The sequence below is a fragment of the Suricata suricatta genome, chromosome 10 (assembly GCF_006229205.1).
Source record: "Suricata suricatta isolate VVHF042 chromosome 10, meerkat_22Aug2017_6uvM2_HiC, whole genome shotgun sequence".
Taxonomy (NCBI): Eukaryota; Metazoa; Chordata; class Mammalia; order Carnivora; family Herpestidae; genus Suricata; species Suricata suricatta.
Window position 1 is genome coordinate 122,312,921 of NC_043709.1, and position 21,411 is coordinate 122,334,331.

Below are 21,411 nucleotides of genomic sequence, written 5' to 3' on the forward strand. Positions count from 1 at the left end.
CAATACCATACTGTCTTCATGATGACAGCTTTGTAGTAGAGGCTAAAGTCTGGGATTGTGATGCCTCCCATTTTGGTTTTCTTCTTCAATATTACTTTGGCTATTTGGGATCTTTTGTGGTTCCATACAAATTTGAGGATAGTTTGTTCTAGCTTTGAGAAGAATGCTGGTGCAATTTTGATGGGGATTGCATTGAATGTGTAGATTCCTTTGGGTAGTAATGGCATTTTCACAATGTTTATTCTTCTGATCCATGAACAAGGAATGTTTTTCCATTTCTTGGTGTCTTCTTCAACATGGAAAGAGCCTAAATCTCCATCACCTAATGAGTAGATCAAGAAGATGTGGTGTATGTACACAGTGGAGTATTACATGACCATGAGAAAGAATGAAATATGGCCATTTGTAGGAAAGTGGATGGACCTCGAGGGTGTCATGCTAAGCGAAATAAGTCAGGCAGAGAAAGACAGATACCATATGTTTGCACTCATAGGTCTAACAGGAGAACAGGAGAAACCTAATGGAGGACCGGGGGAGGAGAAGAGGGAAAGAGAGCTGGGGAAAGAGAGGGACGCAAAACTTGAGAGACTATTGAATACTGAAAACGAACTGAAGGTTGAAGGGGAAGGAGGAAAAAGAGGTGTTGGTGATGGAGGAGGGCACTTGTGGGGAAGAGCACTGGGTGTTGTATGGAAACTAATTTGACAATAAACTACTTAAAAAAACAACAACAAAGAACCAAAAATAAATAAACAAATATCATAAAAAAATTAAAAACAAAAAACAAATGGAAGCCTCAGAGAATCTTCCCAAAAATACTATGATAAAAAAAGACAAATTGTTCTTTGACTGAAGGTTCAATATTATAAAAATGTCAATGTTCCTTAAGTTAATCTTAGAAATTAAACATTGTGACATTAAAACTATCCATAGAAATTTAAGAACTAGAAAATTGACTTTGAAGTTCAAAAAGTAAAATAAACAAAAATGGCCAGGAGAGTTTGGAAAAACACAAAACAATGAGAGAAAGGCCTTACCAGATAGTAAACACATTATAAAACCACCACAATTAACAGAATCTGGTGCACGTGAGTAGACAGATAAATCAACTGGACAGAATGGAGGCTAAAAGTAAACTTAAATATATATAATAATTTAGCATGTAATAAAGATGAAATAGTGGGAAAAATATTGTTCTGAGGACAACTGAAAGGCACTGGAAAATACAAAGTTTCTTTATAGTTTATTTTTTCATTTTATTATAAAATATTTTTATATTTCATTTTATTTATAAAGTTTTAAAGGCCCTTTATCTCATTAATTGGAATAAAATAAATTCCAGACAAATCAAAGTTGCAAATACACACAAGGAAAAAAAAAACAAATTTGAGAGGCAAACAAGAAAGGGTTTTGCTGTAATTCTAGAGGAGAGAAAGGCTTTTTCAGTATAACTTAAAATCCAAAGGCCATAAAAAAATCCTAAATTTGACTGCAAAGAACAAGTTTAACATTTTTTCACAGTTTAAATTTTTAAAAACCTTAAGAAAACCAAACGAAAAACACTGAACTGAGAAAAGACTTACAACACTTATCCCAGAAAAAAGCCCATTTTCTTTATATAAAGAATCCCCAGAAGTCAATCAGGAAAAGCAGTAGGAAGATGGGCAGAGGATATGAACAAGCAGTTCACAGGAAAATGCAAATCTTTAAAAAAAATTTTTTTTACAGTTTATTTATTTTTGAGAGACTGTGCATGCATGGGGTAGAGACAGAGAGAGAGGGGAGAGAGAATCCCAAGCAGGCTCTGCACTGTCAGCACAGAGCCCCATGTGGGGCCCGAACCCACCAACAATGCGATCATAACCTGAGCCGAAACCTAGAGTCGGATGCTTAACTGAGTCACCAATATAAATATAAGAGCCCCAATATAAATATCTCCTAAATATATATGCAGCGATGTTCAATTAATGTAATAGAAATTTCCAAATAAAAACTACAATATGATGCCATTAGATTTACAAAACATCCGAAGTTAGCTACCTTGCCGTGAGGAACAACAGAGACTTTTATCCTCTGCTGGCGGGAACGTGATTTGGGTGGTGGACAACACATGATGCATATTAAAATAAAAAAATACACACCCCTTGATGGAACAGTCTTCTTTCCAACCATATTCACTTATATACTAAATGAACTATGTACAAATATAGTCCCTGAAGTATTGTTTGCAGTAGCAGAAGACTCAATCCATCTAAATGTCTATTAATAGAATGCAGAATAGCAGTTAGATGGATTTCGGTACAGCTACTGAATGGAAAATGAAACAATATGAAGAAGTGAGCCAGGAATGTACGCACGGATGATCTTCACGATCAGTGTGTGCAGCACCCATCACTTGTTTATATATGTACGTACACACACACACACACACACACACGCGCGCCTGTATAAACCTGTGTATGGGATTTGAGGCATTGACTAGCTCTGAAAGAATACAAAGGAAAACAGTAACAAAGTCACGTCCGAGAATAGGACTGGGTAGCCAGAGGCCGAGAGCAGCAGCGATTGTTTAATTCCTATCTTTTTTGTATTACGCTTCTGTCTTACTGATTTTTAAATATTAATTTTAAAAACTCAGCTGAGTAGATTACTGAATAACAACCTGGCTTTATTTTTTGTTTGTATTTCTAATGGTATAAAGTTAGAAAGTATAAAGGAAATCGTCAAAATTCAGCATTTATATGTCAAAGTTATGCTGAACGGCCACAAACAGATATTTAAAATGATATGTTTGAGACTTACAATTTTGCATCTTCTCTGTAATCATCCAGGCCCTCGTCATAGGATTTTGATCGCTCGGTCTTGGAGCTGGGCTGGGCGTCTAGGCTGGGAGGGCCGACAGATTCTGTAATTAAAGTCCAGCATTAGACATCTGCAGGTGGGTTCCAGATCCCTTTACGAGAGAAGGGGTCACGGTCCGCGGCAGTCTCAGCGGAACACTGAGAAAGGAGGGACCATTTGCACAGCCACGCACGGAAACATACCCTGATCGTGGGAGAGCTGGCGGCGGATTAAGGGAGCCGACGTGGTGAGGCTGGGCGGGACCGTAGCTATGGAGGGTGCCTGGGGGGTAGAGGCTGAGATGACAGCAGAAGCAGGGATGTGCGCAAGGTCATGATCAATGCTGGGGCTCGTTGGTTCATCTAGAAGATAAAATGAAAATAAATATTGGACGGGAGCCTGGCTGGCTCAGTTGGTGAGCAAGTAACTACTGAACTCAGGGTTGCGAGTTCGAGCCCTACGCTGGGCTTAGAGCTTAATTAAAAAAAAAAAAAAAGCAAATGAAAAGAAAAGAAATATTGGAATGTTAACTGACTTAATTAATAATCAATGTTTATTATTAAAGAAAAACCAGATATAGATTTTAACACTTAACCACTAAATCGCCAATAAATGACATACTTGGCCTGTTAAAAATCTTATAGAGTTATTACTCTAGTAATTCCAAATAATTCTGAGAATGTAGTCCGAGAAATTAAATAAGTTGCTTCTTCTACCAACCAATTAATACCTTCACTAGCTGATCAGGATACCAACCTTTACGGGTATTTAGAACCTGAACCTATAAAAGCAGAACCATAATCAAACACCACCCTCAAGAATTACTTTCCCATTTTAAATGTGTTACACATCATTTCAGGGAGCCAAACAAGGTGACGTGGCTGAGACTTACCTTTCAGAGCAGCAATACCTAAAACTTCCCTAAACACAAACACACAAGTATACCTTAGTTTTTGTAGAAAAATGAGAAAAGACAGTTACAGACTTAGAAAGTCATAACAAAACCCTCTATAAAGAATATATTATAATGAATATATTTTAATGATTAAACAGCGTTTTGATTTTTTATTTAAAATATCAAGGTATTTTAATTTTGACCAAATTCTAAGACTGCTTTATCATTTTAATGATTGACATTTTAATCAAGATGACTAATAATCATACAAAATTATAACATATGTAGCTAAAATCTGTAAGTTCTGACTACCTTGAGCTTATTTTCTGTTTTTACATTTTTTTTAACATTTATTTATTTTTGAAAGAGAGAGACAGATCATGAGCAGGGGAGGGGCAGAGAGGGGGGACACACAGAATCAGAAGCAGGCTCCAGGCTCTCAGCTGTCAGCACACAGCCTGATGCGGGGCTCGAACCCACGAACTGCGAGATCGTGCCCTGAGCCGAAGTCGGACGCTCAACCAACTGAGCCACCCAGGTGCCCCTTTACGATGTCTTTAAAGCAGTTTTTTGTATCTTAGCAATAGAGAACATTTTGTAAATTCCTCTATGAATCAAGGTTACTAAGTATTTGATAATTTAGTATCATATGTTGGTGAGCATACAATTATTCTTTTTTCAAAAGAAAGGATATAACTGAGATTTTTACATCAATTGAATAAAGATAAAAGTTTAATTTTACTACAGATTATAGTATCCTTTAAAGCTGTCATTATGATTTAAATTACCACAAATTAACCAACTTTTTCAAATGATACATATGTATAAATAAGTTGATCTTCTGGGGTATGCCTGGGCCACCAATGTGTTATGGATTCAGAAGCATGGCTAGGATGGGAAAGTACTGCATTCCTTGAAATTACCTGGCATATGTATGTATCTGATAGTACTAGTAAGTCTGGAGTGATTTCTGTAGCGAAAACATTGACAAGAGTGGTGTGAAATAAAGATGTCAGAGAGTGTCTAGGAGATGCCCTGGGATAAGTCTTTCACAGACCGTTTTATGCCTTGCAAAGCAATTTAAAACATTTACATTTATATTTATTTAAAATTAAATTACATGGAGTGAAATTCAAAATGTTCGTGGATTAAGCGTTTTTTTTTTTTTCTTATGACTCTGGACTTTCTAGAGGTATGCATTCAATCTATTTGAACTTATTGCATTTTGGAGGAAATGTCTGTATTACACCAGGCTGAAATAATCGGTGCTTTAAGCATGTTGTGCAAAAAGGGCCCGGATAGACCCCTGCCGTCCCAGGGAGCAGGGGTGAGGGCAGGAGGCCCAGCAGGGAGGTTAGAAGGCTGTGCTCACACCTTTCAGTCTTTGCATTCTTTAGAATAAATAGATCTACTATGTTAAGACAAAGAAAAGCTAGACATAGTTTTAAAATATACAAAACTACATGGCCCCACATTTATGAATTATACTAATAAATCCAATTCTCTATTCCCTGCAAAAACGTGAGAACTTTTCTACTGTTTTTGAAATACCACTGCAATGATTAACTGGAATTTTATTTTATTTTATTTTTAAAGTTTATTTATTTTGAAAGAGAGGGAGAGAGCTTGAGCAGGGATAGGGCAGAGAGAGGGAGAGGGGGATCCCCAGGAGGTTCCGTGCTGTCAGCGTGGACTGACATGGGGCTCGATCCTACGAACCGTGAGGTCATGACCTGAGCCAAAACCAAGAGCTGGATGCTGAACCGACTGAGCCACCCAGGCGGCCCGAGTAAATGGAATTTTAAAACCCTAATTTTGACATCTGCTTTCGTATTACAATGCACAGATTACATAAAAACAAAAATAATTCAGGCTCATCTCATTTTACAATGTATTTAGTTGTCCAAAGAGAAAACCAGTGTGTTGTCAGATTTTCAACTAATTTCTATATTTTTAAAATCAAACGTATTCTGTCAGATGAAAATAATTGATCATCTCTGTCCTAAGCATATCACATACGACATTAAGACGTTGAGTAATGCATGCAACACGTATTTATGAACTATAAAGACTACAGACTTGCTATTACCACGTAGCATAACCCCTCAGGGTAAACTGAACTACATAATCAAAGAACCCTCTTAACATACGAGGCCTTAATTGACTATATTCACTAAACGCCCCATAGCTTTTCACAATTAAAAAAGGTAAAGTAGGACACTGAAATTGTTATATATTAAAAGTCAAAGCAATACTGTTTATTAACCTGTAAAAAAGCCAGACCTAAGTGTCCAAAAGTTTTATTTTACTTTTGGAAAACACTCTTTTCCAAAAATTGATAAGTAATTACTTCTCACAGACAATATATACTCCATAATTTAATTTGGATTTTTTTTCCAAAGAGTGAATACTATAAGTTATTATGTTTAAACTTTAAAAAATCTTCACTGTTATTTCTTATCAGTTAAAATTCTAGAAGAACATCTATAAAATCTCACGAATCAAGAAAAATATAGACAGGGACAAAATCAAGGCAGCATATTGTGAAATGATGAATAACAGAATTATTTCTCAAACAACAAAGAAAAAAAAGGAAGCCTTATTAGATATTGAGAGCTCTTATAAATAGGAACTAAAATTGTAACAGAAGAGCAAAGCACATGAAAAGACAAATCATGGAAGACACACAGAAGCCTAATAAAAATGTGGGGGAGAAAGCCCTGAGAAAACCTGACTAGTAATGAAATAACAAAATGAAACGAAGTAAAACAGGACAGCTGTTTTTCCTCTCACGCCTGGCAAATATTTTCATCTCATGACGTTCTTATCCTATTTGCTCCTCTTAATCTGAAAGATGACCAAGGAGAAGGTATGTCCTCTATCTTTGGAGTTGAGTGGGGCTCACCAGAGCACCCCCTTCCTATCGGAGAGCACACGCGCATGGCCCCTAGCTCACTGTGAGTCCACGGTGACTGGCCAAGGGTGAGACTATGACCCAGTTAGGACCCGTCACACAGTCTCTCTGTTGGATTTGATATATGGATACTGAGAAAAGGAATCTTTCTCTTCCCTTCCTCCGGCAGCAAAAACTCTAAGTATTAGTAAACTGAGTTGCCAGTGACCATCTTTTCTGCCACGTGGAGAAAAAGCATCTGAGAATGAAGAGAGCAAAACTGAGAAAAAGATACACAATCTTGACGACAGATCGCTTGAGTATTTCGCTCCAGCCACGCAAAGAAGCAGGTCACCCCCAAAACTTCCTCACTGTGAGCCGACATTCCTTTTTGGCATGAGCTAATATGAAGAAGCCTTCGATCATCTGGAACCAAGAGAATTCCAACCCACACAAAGGCAGAGCACAGTATGTTTCTAGTTCCCTCTCACAAACCAGCATCACTCCTCATGAACAACACTGTACAACGGTTAGACCAGTGGGCAAAACGGGCCTCTTCTACGACGAGCTGGGCCATGAGGAATCTTTCTCACACTGCACATAATTACTCAAAGAAAGCATGGCATCAAAGTAGTTTATCTTATAAAATTATAGTTGAGGGCACCCGGGTGGCTCAGTCGGTTAAGCCTCCGACTTCGGCTCAGGTCAGATCTCACATTCACGGGTTTGAGCCCCACATCAGGCTCTGTGCTGACAGCTAGCTCAAAGCCTGGAGCCTGCTTCCGGTTCTGTGTCTCCTTCTCTCTCTGCCCGCGCCTCCCCCCATGCTCTGTCTCTCTCTGTATCAAAAATAAATAAAATATAAAAAAAAAAATAAATAAAATTATAGTTGAGAATAAGTTTAGGCAACTCAGTGAAATTATTGGAGGTTTTGGCATAGATTATGACTAAATAGCTCCTTGAAGTAACTTTGCTTTGTATTTCACTTTGGCTACCAAGAGGTAATCCTACCCTCTCCCCAAATTACAGAATAGTTTAAGGAAGGTTAACAGCATAATATTCAAAGATGGAATAAACTGTGTGTTGCAAGGGGAGGAGCAAATCTGTGTAAGTTGGAAGAGACGGTAACTAATGTAAAAGTATATTTTCCAGAAGAGCATGACTGTGTGCATGTGTATATGTGTGCGTGTGAGTGTATACATATTTACTAAAAATATGTATTGAACAAAGTGCTCCAAAGAAGGGACATTCACTACAAATGACCTAGAAAGTCAATCCACACCTTAAGCAAAATACATGTTTAAAAATCTTTTAGATTTTTCCTTGTCCGTAAGGAAAAGGAGAATAAATAATGCTCATGTATTCTTCATCTTAAAAAGAAACTCAAATGGAAAAAGTATCCTTCCTTTTTATTGGCTTTTGATACTTCTACTCAGTTTAAATCAAAGGAGATGAACAGGTGAGAGCAGGTTGACTTCTCTTTTCAGTAGGCAAGTATAAGCTCTTTCTTGCATTATTAACAAGTAGCAACAGATTAATCTTTGATAATACCATAGGGTTTTTTTTTTAATGTTTTTATTTATTTTTGAGAGAGAGAGAGAGAGAGACAGCACGAGCAGGGGAGGGTCAGAGAGAGAGGGAGACACAGAATCCGAAGACAGGCTCCAGGCTCTGAGCTGTCAGCACAGAGCCCGACGCGGGGCTCAAACCCACAAACGTGAGATCACGAACTGAGCCGAAGTCAAACGCTTACCCGACTGAGCCACCCAGGTGCCCATCACAGGTTTGTTTTCAATCTAATGTAACCATAATGAAATAAAGGAATTCTAAAAAAAAAAAACAAAAAAACCCTGAACTCCCTAGGCATATTTTACTTAACGTCATTAACAGCAATCCCATTTCCTGAACATCAGGTGGAAAGTTTTGGGGTTTATAAAAATGGCATCCTCAAGAAACACCACATACATTAAATTAAAAAGGTATGAACAGAAAGAATGCTTATAAAATAAGCCACTAAAGGGCTCGTGGGTGGCTCCATCAATTAAGCCTTCGACTCCTGATTTCAGCTCAGGTCATGATCCCAAGGTTTCATGAGTTCGACCTCCGTTATCGGGTTCTGTGCTGACAGCACAGAGTCTGCTTGGGATTCTCTCTCTCCCCATCACTCCCCAACTCATGCGCTCAATGTCTCTCTCTCTGTCTCTCTCTTAAAATAAATAAATAAACTTAAAAAAATAAGCCACTAATATGTTAACATATATTTCTCATCTCTGATCATTAAGCACCAGATCTCTACTTACTGAAACTCTTCATTAGTTATAACTAGAGTTCTTGAAACTGTAAGTCCTATTAACTTTCATATAAACTGATAAGGGGTGCCATCACCTAATTCATATATCCCCACTTTTTAATAATAATTCATTATCATAATGGGGAATTATTATGACCAAGTCTCTTTAATAATCAGCTCAATAACACACTTTTAAGTAAACATTTAGCTTTGTGAAAGCCATTTTGAGATCTGGTTATTTTAATAACCAAAACCCCAATACTGTATCTTCCTAGGAGATAGATGCTTTTTAAAAAGTGTTTTTTTTGTTTTGAGAGAGAGAGAGAGCAAGCGAGCACGCACTTGAGTAGGGCAGGGGACGAGATAGGGGGAGCATGTACTCGAGTGGAGCAGGGGTGGAGAGGGAGAGAGGCTCCACACCATCACACCATAAGCCTAACACGGGTCTCATGACCAGAGCTGAAATCAAGAGCTGGGTGCTTACCCGACTGAGTCACCAGGTGTCCCTGAGACGGATGATGTTTTAAAAGATTAAGAAGATTAAGACGTGAGAAGAATTTTGAAGACTTTCTTCATGCTTGCCATGACTACACGGCAGTTAGTGCTCAAGTAAAGGGAGCAGAGTTGGAAATCTAAGAGGCACCGTTGTTACAGTGGGCCCTAGAAAGGCAGGAGACAGAATGAGAGGAGAGGCAGAAATGTGGGTGGTATCGTGGGGCCACTCAGCCTGCTGGCGAGACAGCGTCAGCCAGAGTCGCATAAAGTGGACGCACTACCTTTAGATTTAAGATAATGGTTCCAATTACTTAGCTGAACTTCTGCGGGCCCACAGATAACATAAGTTAACGTAAGTGTTAAGATTTCGTGGATTCGTGGGTATGGGAGGGGCCCGTGTGTATGAAAAATGACCCAGTTTGCTAACTGACAAACCCTGGAAGTGTTAATTCCAAGAAATCCAACATTTGCTTTAAAAACATTTAATAACCATCAGGCGCCAATTTCACCAATTTTTCTTTTAATGTGTGATCAATGTTCACACATAAGATAAGCTATTAGGAATGCGGAAGACTGAGCGGGGATCCTGTCTTGTTTGACCATGTGAAAGCCACTTACAGAGACTGGACTAGCATTATTAGAAGTTCATTTCCAGCCAAGAGGCCTGCAATAATAAATTCACTACAAGGACAAAATTACTTTTCATATAATAATTTAAAATACCGTTAGGTTTTTCTAAACCAGGTATTTCTTAGGGGGCTTTCAAGGTCTGGGTCTATTTTTTTTTGTTTGTTTGTTTATTTTTGAGAGAGTGACAGACAGAACATGAGTAGGGGAAGAACATAGAAAGAGGGAGACACAGAATCTGAAACAGGCTCCAGAGTCTGAGCTGTCAGCACAGAGCCCGATGCAGGGCTTGAACTCACAAATCGTGAGATCATGACCTGAGGCAAAGTCCTACACTCAATCGACTGAGCCGCCCAGGTGTCCCTGAATCTATTTTAAAAATCAGCACATGTAGCTGAAAGTGTAGGGACTACTAGATCTACCATCAACATTAAAGAACAAGCAGAAAATCCAGAAAGTCTACTTTAGGGAAACAATTCCATAGTTTTTACAAATGCTAAGTTAAAGAAAGTTTTTCCTAAATAAATTAGCAAGGCATTCTACAAGGTGTGCTGTAGATAAATTCAAAACACTTTAGGATAAAAAAAATAGAACAAAATATTTTAGGATAAAGGCTAATGCTGCAACCAAAAGGAAGGTAGATGAGCACCTAAAATTATTCCATGGTGAACGGTTTTGTTAAAAACTTGAAGCACATACATTTATTTACTAAAAATGTGCCTATTTAATCTTGGGAAATCTGAGTCAAGAATGGTGAATATTAAATGTAAAATGATTTTTTTTTTTTTGCTAAGATTTAAAAGAGTAAAAGGCCAGAATTTCTTAGCACATTTTTAGGTGTGTTTAACTTTCCTTATCCATAACATCGGTTACCTACTCCTGACCTAAATTCCCCACCGGTCTGTACATGAAATACTTGGCAGGTTATAAGTGCTACAGAAGTTTGGGGATTTTATAGTAAGATTATTTTATTAAAAATGACCTTCACATCATTACTCAATTCAATAGAAGCAAGAATCTCAATCCAAGTTTTAAGTACCAATGGAGTCAGATCTTGTGGGAATACTCGTATATGAAAAGACTGTAAGATGAGAAGTATAACTTTGCTCTTTATAGACTAGATGCTTTGTAGAAAGGTTCTGTATGTCCTAGTATAAAATAGGGGCTCGGTGCTCGGTTCATTGCCTATCCTAGGAGACCAGAGCCCCAGAGAGGAAGTTGTGTATAAAGTGACAGTCACCTACTCCCATTCCTTTGGGGTAAGTTTCGGACACTGTAATCTAGGTAGGTATCTCACAAGCTTTAAAACTTATAAATTGATTTAAAATGACAGGACCATAAGGTTGTACCAATCTAATTCAAGTCTATGTAGGCTAACACTAAGTACATGCCTATTGGCCAACTTTGGCCTGAGAACAAGGGAGTATTAGAAATATGGCAAAAAAAAAAAAAAAAAAAAGAGGAAAATAAATTTGAAATGAAATCTAAGTGTGGGTAATACAACTGTAGTTTCTTTATATTAATAATTATATGAGTAGTATAAAGAAATGTAGAAAGTCCTCATGGTAGAATTCATCTTCAGTCCTACTGTTATAATATCAAATTACTTATGAACTCATTACTCATTTTGTGTTTTCTGTTTACTCGTAAAAGAAGTCAAAATTTATTTTCAGTACTTACTGTGAAGCTTTCTAAACTATGAGTGGCAGCTAAGCAAAATACTGTCAATGACTGATATTCCTAATTTAAGAACAAATAAAATGGTCTATTTTCTTCATTTCTCTAAATGTTTGTGAGCCAAAAGAAATATTGAACATTAAATCTGTAACAAAATGTTGGAAAATTTTCTCTGTGAGACTCATCATTTGCTCTGCATTATAAGTAACTAAATAAATGAATTGGCTCCATTCTCTGGTATTTTGGGAATAAAGCCAAGGCACTTTTTTTTTGCATTCATCTATAAGATTTTCAAATAACAAAAAATAATTTTTAAAAATTTTAGTCTTAAGAGATAGAGCATGAGCAGGCAAGAGGCAGAGAGAGAGAGGGGGAGACACAGAATCTGAAGCAGGCTCCAAGTTTGAGCTGTCAGCACAGAGCCTGACGCGGGGCTCAAACTCACGAATTAGTACATGGTGACCTGAACCGAAGTCAGAAGCTCAACTGACAGAGCTACCCAGGTGCCCCCCCAAAATAATTATTAAAATCACAGAAATTAACATTTTGGAGTGTGATAATACAGAAACAAACTTTGATTTCTTCCCTTTAAATGTTCCATGAAATGCCATGAAGTATATTCTCCAAAATGTGTTTTATGATGTATTAAACAGGGATACTCTAAGTAAAAGGATTCACGGTCAAATACTTCTGAGAAAATTTGTATGATATCCTACCTACCTAGAAAATATATAGCAGCACATCAGTGATTCTAAGAGGCCTATGGTAAAGGCAAACAAAACTTGAATAGCTATTTAAACCAAGCATTTCTCAATTTATTTGATCACTGTTTTTTTCCCTCATTTCTTTCTCTCAAAATAAGTAACCATTAAAAAGAAAAAGGCAAGTATTAAGCAAAAGAACTTATACTTTGGATACTGTGCTCTAAAACTTAAGGTAAATATTAAAATTGTTTTCAATGCCTTCACTTCAAGCAGCATTCAATTACAAACTCAGGAGGCATGGCATTATTCCACGGGGGCATAGAAACTTTTAAGAATGCTTGTGCGGATGGACAACATTTACACAAACAGAGTGAAATAAATTCTGTGTATTTCAGTTTGCTATCCTGCTCTATTCCATTATGGTATGACTGACACTCCACAGAAATCGTATGCTATATATTAAGGTTTTAGAAGGTAAATATGAAATTGTACTAAGATATACTTAAAGTAGAATGTGATCAGGACTAGTAAGTTGAGCATTTCTATTTTTAGTGAATGAACAAAATAGTTTAATAATTTCTCTAAATCTATATGCATATGGAATTATAGGAGTTTTTATCTTATATATCAGCCAAAGTTCTCTCTTCAATAACAATGGATGTTTTTAAATGTTTATTTATTTTTGAAGGAGAGCAAGAGGGGAAGGGGAGAGAGAGAGAGAGAGGCAGACAGAAGCCACAGCAGCACAGAGCCTGACATAGGGCTTGAACTCACAATCCGTGAGATCGTGACCTGAGCCGAAATCAAGAGTCAGATACTTAACTATGTCCCTAATGACTGATTTTTTGATCTATTCAAAGCATAGATAACTAGGAAGAAAAAAGATATATATTAAAAGATATATCTTAACACATTTTTTATTATTTCAATCTAATATAATTATATTGTTCTTATTAAGTAGGAAGAAAATATGATGCCATTATTCTGGTATGATCTCATAAGCTTATCAAATATAACCACAGGTTGCAGGGACTTTTCTGTTTAAAAATAAACATACAACAATCATTAGCCCTCAGCTACTTTCTATAAAATATCTAGATTCCATTTATGGCAAAGTTCTCTTCTCTGAGCTTCAACTGAAGGGTATGGATATAAATAGGAGTACAATTTAGGTTGAAATTCCCCATAATGTTTATAACTTGAATATATAATAATTATTAAAAAAATATAAGTTGTGGCGCCTGGGTGGCTCAGTCGGTTGGGCGGCCGGCTTCGGCTCAGGTCATGATCTCACAGTTCATGGGTTCGAGCCCCGCATCGGGCTCTGTGCTGTCAGCTAGCTCAGAGCCTGGAGCCTGCTTTGGATTCTGTGTCTCCCTCTCTCGCTGTCTCTCTCTGTCTCTCAAAAACAAATAAAAGACATAAAAAAATTTTTAAAAAATATATAAGTTACATAGAACTTTCTTAAAAGAATTCTGGGGGCCTGGGTGGCTCCGTTGGCTGAGTGTCTAACTTTGGCTCAGGTCATGTTCTTGTGGATTGTAAGTTCAAGCCCCACCACGGGCTCTCTGCTGTCAGCAAGGAGCCCACTTCAGATCCTCGGTCTCCCTCTCTCTCTCTGCCCTTTCCCCACCTCCTGCACAAGCGCACGTGCACTCTCTATCTCAAAAACAAATAAACATGAAAAAAAAGCTGATTCTGATAGTGTTGCCTGACTATCCAATAGCTCAGGAGATTTAAAAAGTTTCTCTAGAAAAGAAAATCCTTGAAATGTTGCTCAAAGGAGGCACATTATACTATAAAATTATGAAGAACTCTTCATGAACTTATGCGGTATCAGGGTGAGTGTAAGTACAGGCCGTGGCCTGCACCACACAACTCCAGGGGGCGCGCCTCACAGTGCATCTACAAATGTGCTCTCTGGAGCTGTGCTCTGTGATGAGGCTGAATCGGGCCAAGTGTCAGTCTCTACTGTCTATTAATTGTGTGACTTGAGGGAAGTTATTTAATCTCTCGATAGCTTAAACTTCGCATTAAGGAAAGGTAATTCTAAAAACATACAAGATAATCCAATTATGTATTAGAGCTGCATAGTAACTATAATGAGGACTCGTTTTTTTGTGTTTTTTTTTTTAATGTTTTTACTTATTTTTGGAGGAGAGAGAGAGAGAGAGAGAGAGAGAGACAGAGTGGTGGGGGAGGGGCAGAGAGAGGGAGACACAGAATCTGAAAGAGGCTGATGCGGGGCTTGAACTCATGAACTGTGAGATCATGACCTGAGCCAAAGTCAGATGCATAACCTACTGAGCCACCCAGGTGCCCTGAAAACTTTTTTTTGTATTTTGCTGTACATTTAATCATCATCTCAAAAATTATCTCCTTCGCCTATTATTTGAGCAAACATCTGCTGAATGCCTTCCCTATGCCAGGTATTAAGGTTCTAAGTATTCAGGTTACAGACATCAACAAGAGAGCTAAAATCCTGGCTCTTGTGCAGCGTTTTAGCTCTACAGAGAAACATGAAATAAAAAAATATAAAACATGTCAAGCTGAAAGAAGTGGTATGAAGATAAATAAAGTGGCTTAAGGGGACAGAGAATGTCAGGTTCTGTGTATGGGGGGGTACCTATTTTAGATAGGCTGGTGAGGAAAGGCTGCTTTGATAAAGTAGTAACTGGAGCATGGACCTAAATGAGGTGAGGGAGTCTTGTGACTATCTGTGGAATGTGCTCGGGGGCTGGCAGCTGGAAGTACCGGGGCCCTGCAGCATGCCCGGCATGCCCCAGGAGTGCAAAGAGGCCAGGGCGGCTGGAGATGGCATACACACGCACAGAGGAGCCCGCTTCGGATCCTCAGCCTCCCTCTCTCTCTGCTCCTCCCGCACCAGGACGTGCGGCACATCATGGAGGGCCCTGCAGGCCATGGCAGAATCTGAAATTCTATTCTGGGTAAGGAGGAAAGTAAACAGGGGGTTCTTTCTGGCCAGGGGAGTGGAAGGATCTGATTCACATTTTTTATTTCATCTTTTATTTTTCTTAAACTTTATTTATTTTGAGAGACACAGAGACAGCGTGAGTTGAGGAGGGGCAGAGAGAGGGAGAGAGGGAGAATCTCAAGTAGGTTCTGCACTGATGCAAGGCTCAAACTCAAAAACGGCGAGATCATGACCTGAGCAGAAAACAAGAGATGGGTACTTAACTGACCGAGCCCCCAAGGTGCCCCTGATTTACATTTTTAAACCCCACACTGGCCGCACCATAGAGAATATGCCTGGAGTGGGAGGGAGCAGGCAAAGCCTAAGTAAGCACAACAGCTGTTCGATACTGGGGCGCATCCTTGTAATTTAAGTAGTTTTTCCAAACCTATCCCAAGATTTACTCCAAGACAGAGTAACTTGACAATGAGGAGGTCTATTCATTCAAGCTGAAGAAAAAGGAAATAATTATTAACACTATTCTACTTGGCTTTTGATTCAGATATTAACATCGACTAGGTACAATTTGGTTTGCGGAGTTCCTTGGCCCCAGACAGGGGAAATTTTTTTACCAAAAAAAAAAAAAAAAAAAAAAAGGTATTGAGTACATAATGCTAAAAAGAAAAGGAAAGTTGTCACTTGAAATAATTTTCGAGCGTAAAAGCTTATGGCTCTTGGTCTTAGCACACCGCGGGAGATGCAGAACAAATGGTTTAAAATCCCAGGGTGAAATTTTCGTGCCTGTTGAACTAGAAATAATACTTTACTGAAAAGATCTGCAAAATATTTGACACAGCAGCTACGGCCCGTGACCAGGCTCACCTATGAATGGGATCGATGCCAAGGAGTCCCCCGGCGGGCTGGTACTTGAGGCCTTCCTTTCCTCCATTCGCTTGATATGGACCTCTCTGCGCGCGTCGTTAGGCAGCCAGCAGGTGGTGTCTGACCCCGGCTCCTGGTCATTTACCGCCAAGATGTAAGACTGGTGCCTTAAAGGCTGTGGCGTTTGGCGACCGGATGGAGGTTTTTCTCTTAGGATGACAGTTTCTTTGCTATCTAAAATATTCGATTCCTGCATTTCAGCCTCTCGTGCATTTAAATCTTGATTTCCTTGAGGGACAGATAATTCTAAATCCGAAGTGCTGCAGTTCTCGCCCATCCGAGGGACAGGCTTCACAGGAGCCCCAGGTAAAGAGGGGGGTTTCCCCGTCTCCACCTGGTGATCAGGGGCACTTTCGGTTCTTAGCCAGGTCTGGTTCAATAGACTGTTTTGATGCAAGTGATTCACTGGTCTTTGGTCTTTGACAGAAACCAGGGAGTTCTGGCTAAATGATGGTTTTGTGACGTGTGCGGAAGGCGCTTTCAGAGAGTTACTTCGGACTTTCACAAGAGGCGACCTGTCTTGTGAAATACCTCGAGGCAATGACATTCCACAGGTAGTCTGAAAATTTCTGTTGGACTGCTGTGTTTTTAGATCTGGTGGCACTTTTTTAAACTGAGACACTGACCCCACTCCTCTGCCAGTCATTCGCCGGTTATCAGTATTAATGACGCTTGGGGCCACGGTAAAATTTGAACCTCGAAAAGACTTATGAATTTCTTGCTGTCGAGGTCTTTCATAAATACCTCGTCTGTCATCCTGCTCGGTAAATCCGCTCCACTTGTAAGTCTGTTTTCGTTCTCCATTTGAATCAGGTATTTGACCTTCAGGATGGATGTTTTCTAAGGGTTCACCCTGTCCCTCGATATAATCCCATGAATGAGTTCTATGGTTACTGAAACTAACCGACGGAGAGGTCAGTGCTCCTTGTGACGCGCTTCGTGGGCAATACTTCATCAACACCGAATCCTCCAGCCTCTCCTGGGACACGCTGCGCTGTCGGATCTGGACAGACTGTGGCACTCGATCGTGAGAGGTGCTTCGACGTCGTGCCTGCAAAGTAGTGCGGTTTGGTACCACCTGGTTGTAATCCGTTGTGCTCTGAGATGCTGCTCTCAAACTATCTAGTCTTTCTTGAATTGTCCGACAGCCTATGTGGGATCGTCTATTATCAATGTACTCTTTGTAGGTTTTATAGTTTTTCCAGTCGATGTGCTGATGGGAATTTGGAGAATAGTGATTAACGGGGACAGAAGGAGACTCCACAGCTTGCAGTCTATTGCTCGAGATTCCTTCCGAATGTCCACTATAATTGCCGGATTTAAGTAAGATTCCAGAAGGTTCCAACGATCTGGAGCCTGCCGTCTGATGAATGAGATGGGTGGTGGGGATGGATGATGGTGGCGATGTGGTTCTTGACACTGTTTTCAGAGCAGTCTGCTCATTTATGCCATACCTCACCTCTTCAGTTCTATGTGTAGGAACTGTATGGTTGTTTCTATTAGTTAACAAATCTACAACCTTCTCAGAAGGCACAATGACAGTCCTTACACTTTCATTGCAAACACACACTGCTGTGTTGGACTTTGCAATGTCTGTTGGTGATGGAGGCACTTGTATTTCCATTCTATAGGCCCTGCTGGGCTGCGTCAGTACTGGTGGAGTGGTCTGTGGTTTGCTCGATGATGAATCTGGAGGACAGATTTCAACTGGCTGTGCCATGGCTGAAGGGGCAGATGGCAGCCAGGGGTAGCAAACTGGTGGGGGTTCAGGAATATTGCGGGCATTTCCACTGTAGGCTTCATTGCCTTTCAGGTAGGCATCTTGAGAATACGCCTACATGGAAACGAGAAAAAAGCGTCACTTAAAATTCACAGAAAGCACAACAGCTTCTGTTCTTGCAATGCACTGTTTTATTTTACTGTGCCCTGCCTTCTTCCTAAGTGACAGTCACTGAAGCAAGCATGCAAACACAACAGAAGGATGCTCCACAAATTTAGAAAAGGGCTAGTCTTTCAGAAATCAAATAGATTGTGGAAACTGCAACAAATATAAATGAAAACTGCCTGTTTTCTCAAAAGATTGAAACCCACCAATTTTCCCCCTCCCCAATTTAGATAGAGCCTTGTTGCTTCTAAAATTTCTCCCCAGTCCAGTTTGAGGGTCTTTTAGCATCTGAGAGGTTAAATGGCTGCCTGATACATCTCAGCAACATTCTGATGATTTTGCCAGAGAACATTTTGATCTTTTGCCAGAGTGAAGGTGAAAATATTAAAAATCTTAGCCAAATGCCTTTTTATTTTAAGCACCACTGCTAGCATAAATTGAATGTAACATATTGAGCAGTGTCTTGTCCACTTATGATTACTGAGTCCTTAAAAATAATCCATTTTGATAAATTAAGTCCCAAGCCATGCTAAATATTTTACTATTTGAAATCAGAGAAAATATTCATGTTTAAATTAAGTATGTATATTAAAGACCCCAAAAAATGAAAAAGTAATTCATCTTTCTGTATATAATTTTTATTTTTTATTTTAAGCAAATGCAAAATTATACTGCACAAATTTATTTGGTCTCTTTTACTTACTATAAGGAGACATCTCTCTATTACTAACAGGCAGGCGTGCAGCTGAAATGATTTTTTATCACGAATGGTGAAATTATCTAGCAGTATATTTTAAAACTTCAAAATAACTGAAATTAAGGACAGAGACCCAATAAGATAGAACTAACTGATGTAAGTGAGGACTGTGTCAGCATCTGAGACCGTGAAGTGTGGTATCATGTTACACATCCTCCCCTAATAAAAACAAGCTTTTTAATTCATGTCTATCATCACATCCTGCCTTTGCATCAGACAGCTTGCCAAGCCCAAGTGCAGCCACAAACATAACAGCAAAGTACCAAGGAAAAAGAGAGGGGGAGATACTTAAAAAAATACACATACGGGTAAATGTTATGTTTTAATACCAGTTATGCACAGGATTCAGAAGAAAACCAAACATAAAAACACAAACAAAAAAAAAAATAAAGAAAACCATACATCACAAACACATTCTGCAAATTAGTAAGATTAACATTATGGAGGGGTTTCTCTAAGCAAACTTACAGTTTTAATAGGTTGGCTTATTGCAAATGGCTAAAAAACAGAACTTAAAAAGCAAGGAAATGGCTTCTGCGCATTTCTTACCAGAGCTGTGACATCCTTTGTAAACTGTAGCTAGCGGAAAATAGGAAAACATAGTAGAAGCTGCTTACTGATATCAAGACAGAACCATGTTGTCATACTGATGCTGGAAACAGCAAGCTAAAAATACATCTATACTGATTTCTCTGGAAGGTACCAAGAGAAGTAAAGGGCAGTGAAGCGTAAAGAATAACTTCGGTATCCTTCTGAGTGTCTTTTTCTCAGGCTTTTATCTGGTTCCTGTTTGATTCATCTACCATTTCTGAGGGCGAAATACATCTGGTGACAAGCATTCCTAGCAGGGATTTTCTTCGAGCTGCCCCGCTGTCTGCTCATGTGCCACAAAGCCCCCCTTCCGTGAGAGCAACACTGATGTCTCTCATTTCCCCGGAGCCTCTTCCAGCTCTGCTGCCAGATGACGAAACGAATGCTCTATTATGCATTTAAAATAGTACAACCTCCTCCTTCCCCTGTAAATCAAAGCATGACCACAAGCCGTCAGCTGACGGTGGTTGTCTTTACACGGTGACTTGGAGAGGAAGAGGGGCTGTTTTATTCAATACGGTTCGCTCAGAAATTAAGATCTTTCCACACTGTGCCTTGTGTCCTGTTTTACTAGTGTCAGAAAATAATTACTGGATAGACACAAAAATATTACTTCCAGAGTAATTCTTTAAAACTTATAATGAATATTATAGGACGTAAATGAGAATGCGGTGAAAAAAAGCAGAGTGAGTAGATCAAAGGAAACACGCATGCCATAATGTTTTTAAGGCATGAATACAGTCAATCAAAATACGCATGGGGATATGCCCATAACAAGACTATCTTTCTGATGCTGATTATAGTCACACACCAATATTTTTTCCATGGCAGGGCAATTGTGTCTGGATGAGTGAACAGTTTGGTACAGCATTTCCCACAGGGTGTTTGTGCAATTTTATTAAGCATCACCTGAAAGGGGGGGGGGGCGGAGAGTATTCTCCATGCTCAGTGATGGAGTGAAGGCTTGATTGGTAGGCTTTCTGTCTTCTCAAACCCTCTCCTACATGAATGTGCATCATTAAACTCAAGGGGAAATGGCAAGCTTATTCAGCTATCGTACCCATATTTTCTGAAGGTCTTTTAAAAATGTTTTAATATTTATTTTTGAGAGAGAGAACGAGCACAACAAGCGGAGGAGGAACAGACCAAGAGAGAGATGCAGGCTCTAGACTCTGAGCTGTCAGCAGAGAGCCTGACATGGGGCTTTGAACCCACGAGAGCTGTGAGATCATGACCTAAGCTGAATTCGGATGCTTAACCGACTGAGCCACCCAGATGCCCCTGCAGGGGTTTTAATACAACTAGAATTTCTGTTGGAACTAATGATTTAGAGATACCTCCTTATTCAAATTTTAGAGAGGAATATATAACCAAAGTATATGACAGGAACAATTAAAAACTTGCCAAAAATATTTGATATACTTCAACTATCTCTATCTAAGAGCCCAAATAACAACTCTAAATACTAGATAGGTTGTATTCATGGGTTCCCCCTCTGCATCAAGTTATAGCACATACATACACACGGACCGTGCATTAACAGTGGACTAACTAAATATCATATCCTATATAGACAAACATAAGCAGATATAATTGAGATGAATTAAATATGAATTCATTCAAGAGCATTACTGAATTTCCTTACATATGCTCATAGTTCATGTACACTAAAAAAGCTTGTTTATCTGTCTCTTTGAAAGTTCCTCATTCTCATAAAGTTTGGCGACCAATGCCATTTGATTAACATCTATGGGGAAATCGGCAGTGACCTAAGATCACTGTGGCTTCGTTATGTATCCTGATAGGTCAGGGACATATCTGGAAATTATAATATGGGAAAACACTTTTATGGACACACATAAATTAGCACCAGAATAAGTGTAGGGAAGCAAATTAGGAA

The 21,411-nt window shown here is 39.0% G+C and overlaps 1 protein-coding gene across 1 annotated transcript in view; it reads right to left on the bottom strand.

The window, feature by feature from the left end:
* Nucleotides 1-21,411, bottom strand: part of ARHGAP21 (Rho GTPase activating protein 21) — a 135,712-nt gene that overhangs the window by 22,721 nt on the left and 91,580 nt on the right. The window contains 4 exon segments of the mRNA XM_029953884.1: nt 2,803-2,905; nt 3,045-3,203; nt 16,219-18,112; nt 19,470-19,499. Coding sequence (XP_029809744.1) covers nt 2,803-2,905; nt 3,045-3,203; nt 16,219-18,112; nt 19,470-19,499 — 2,186 coding nt within the window.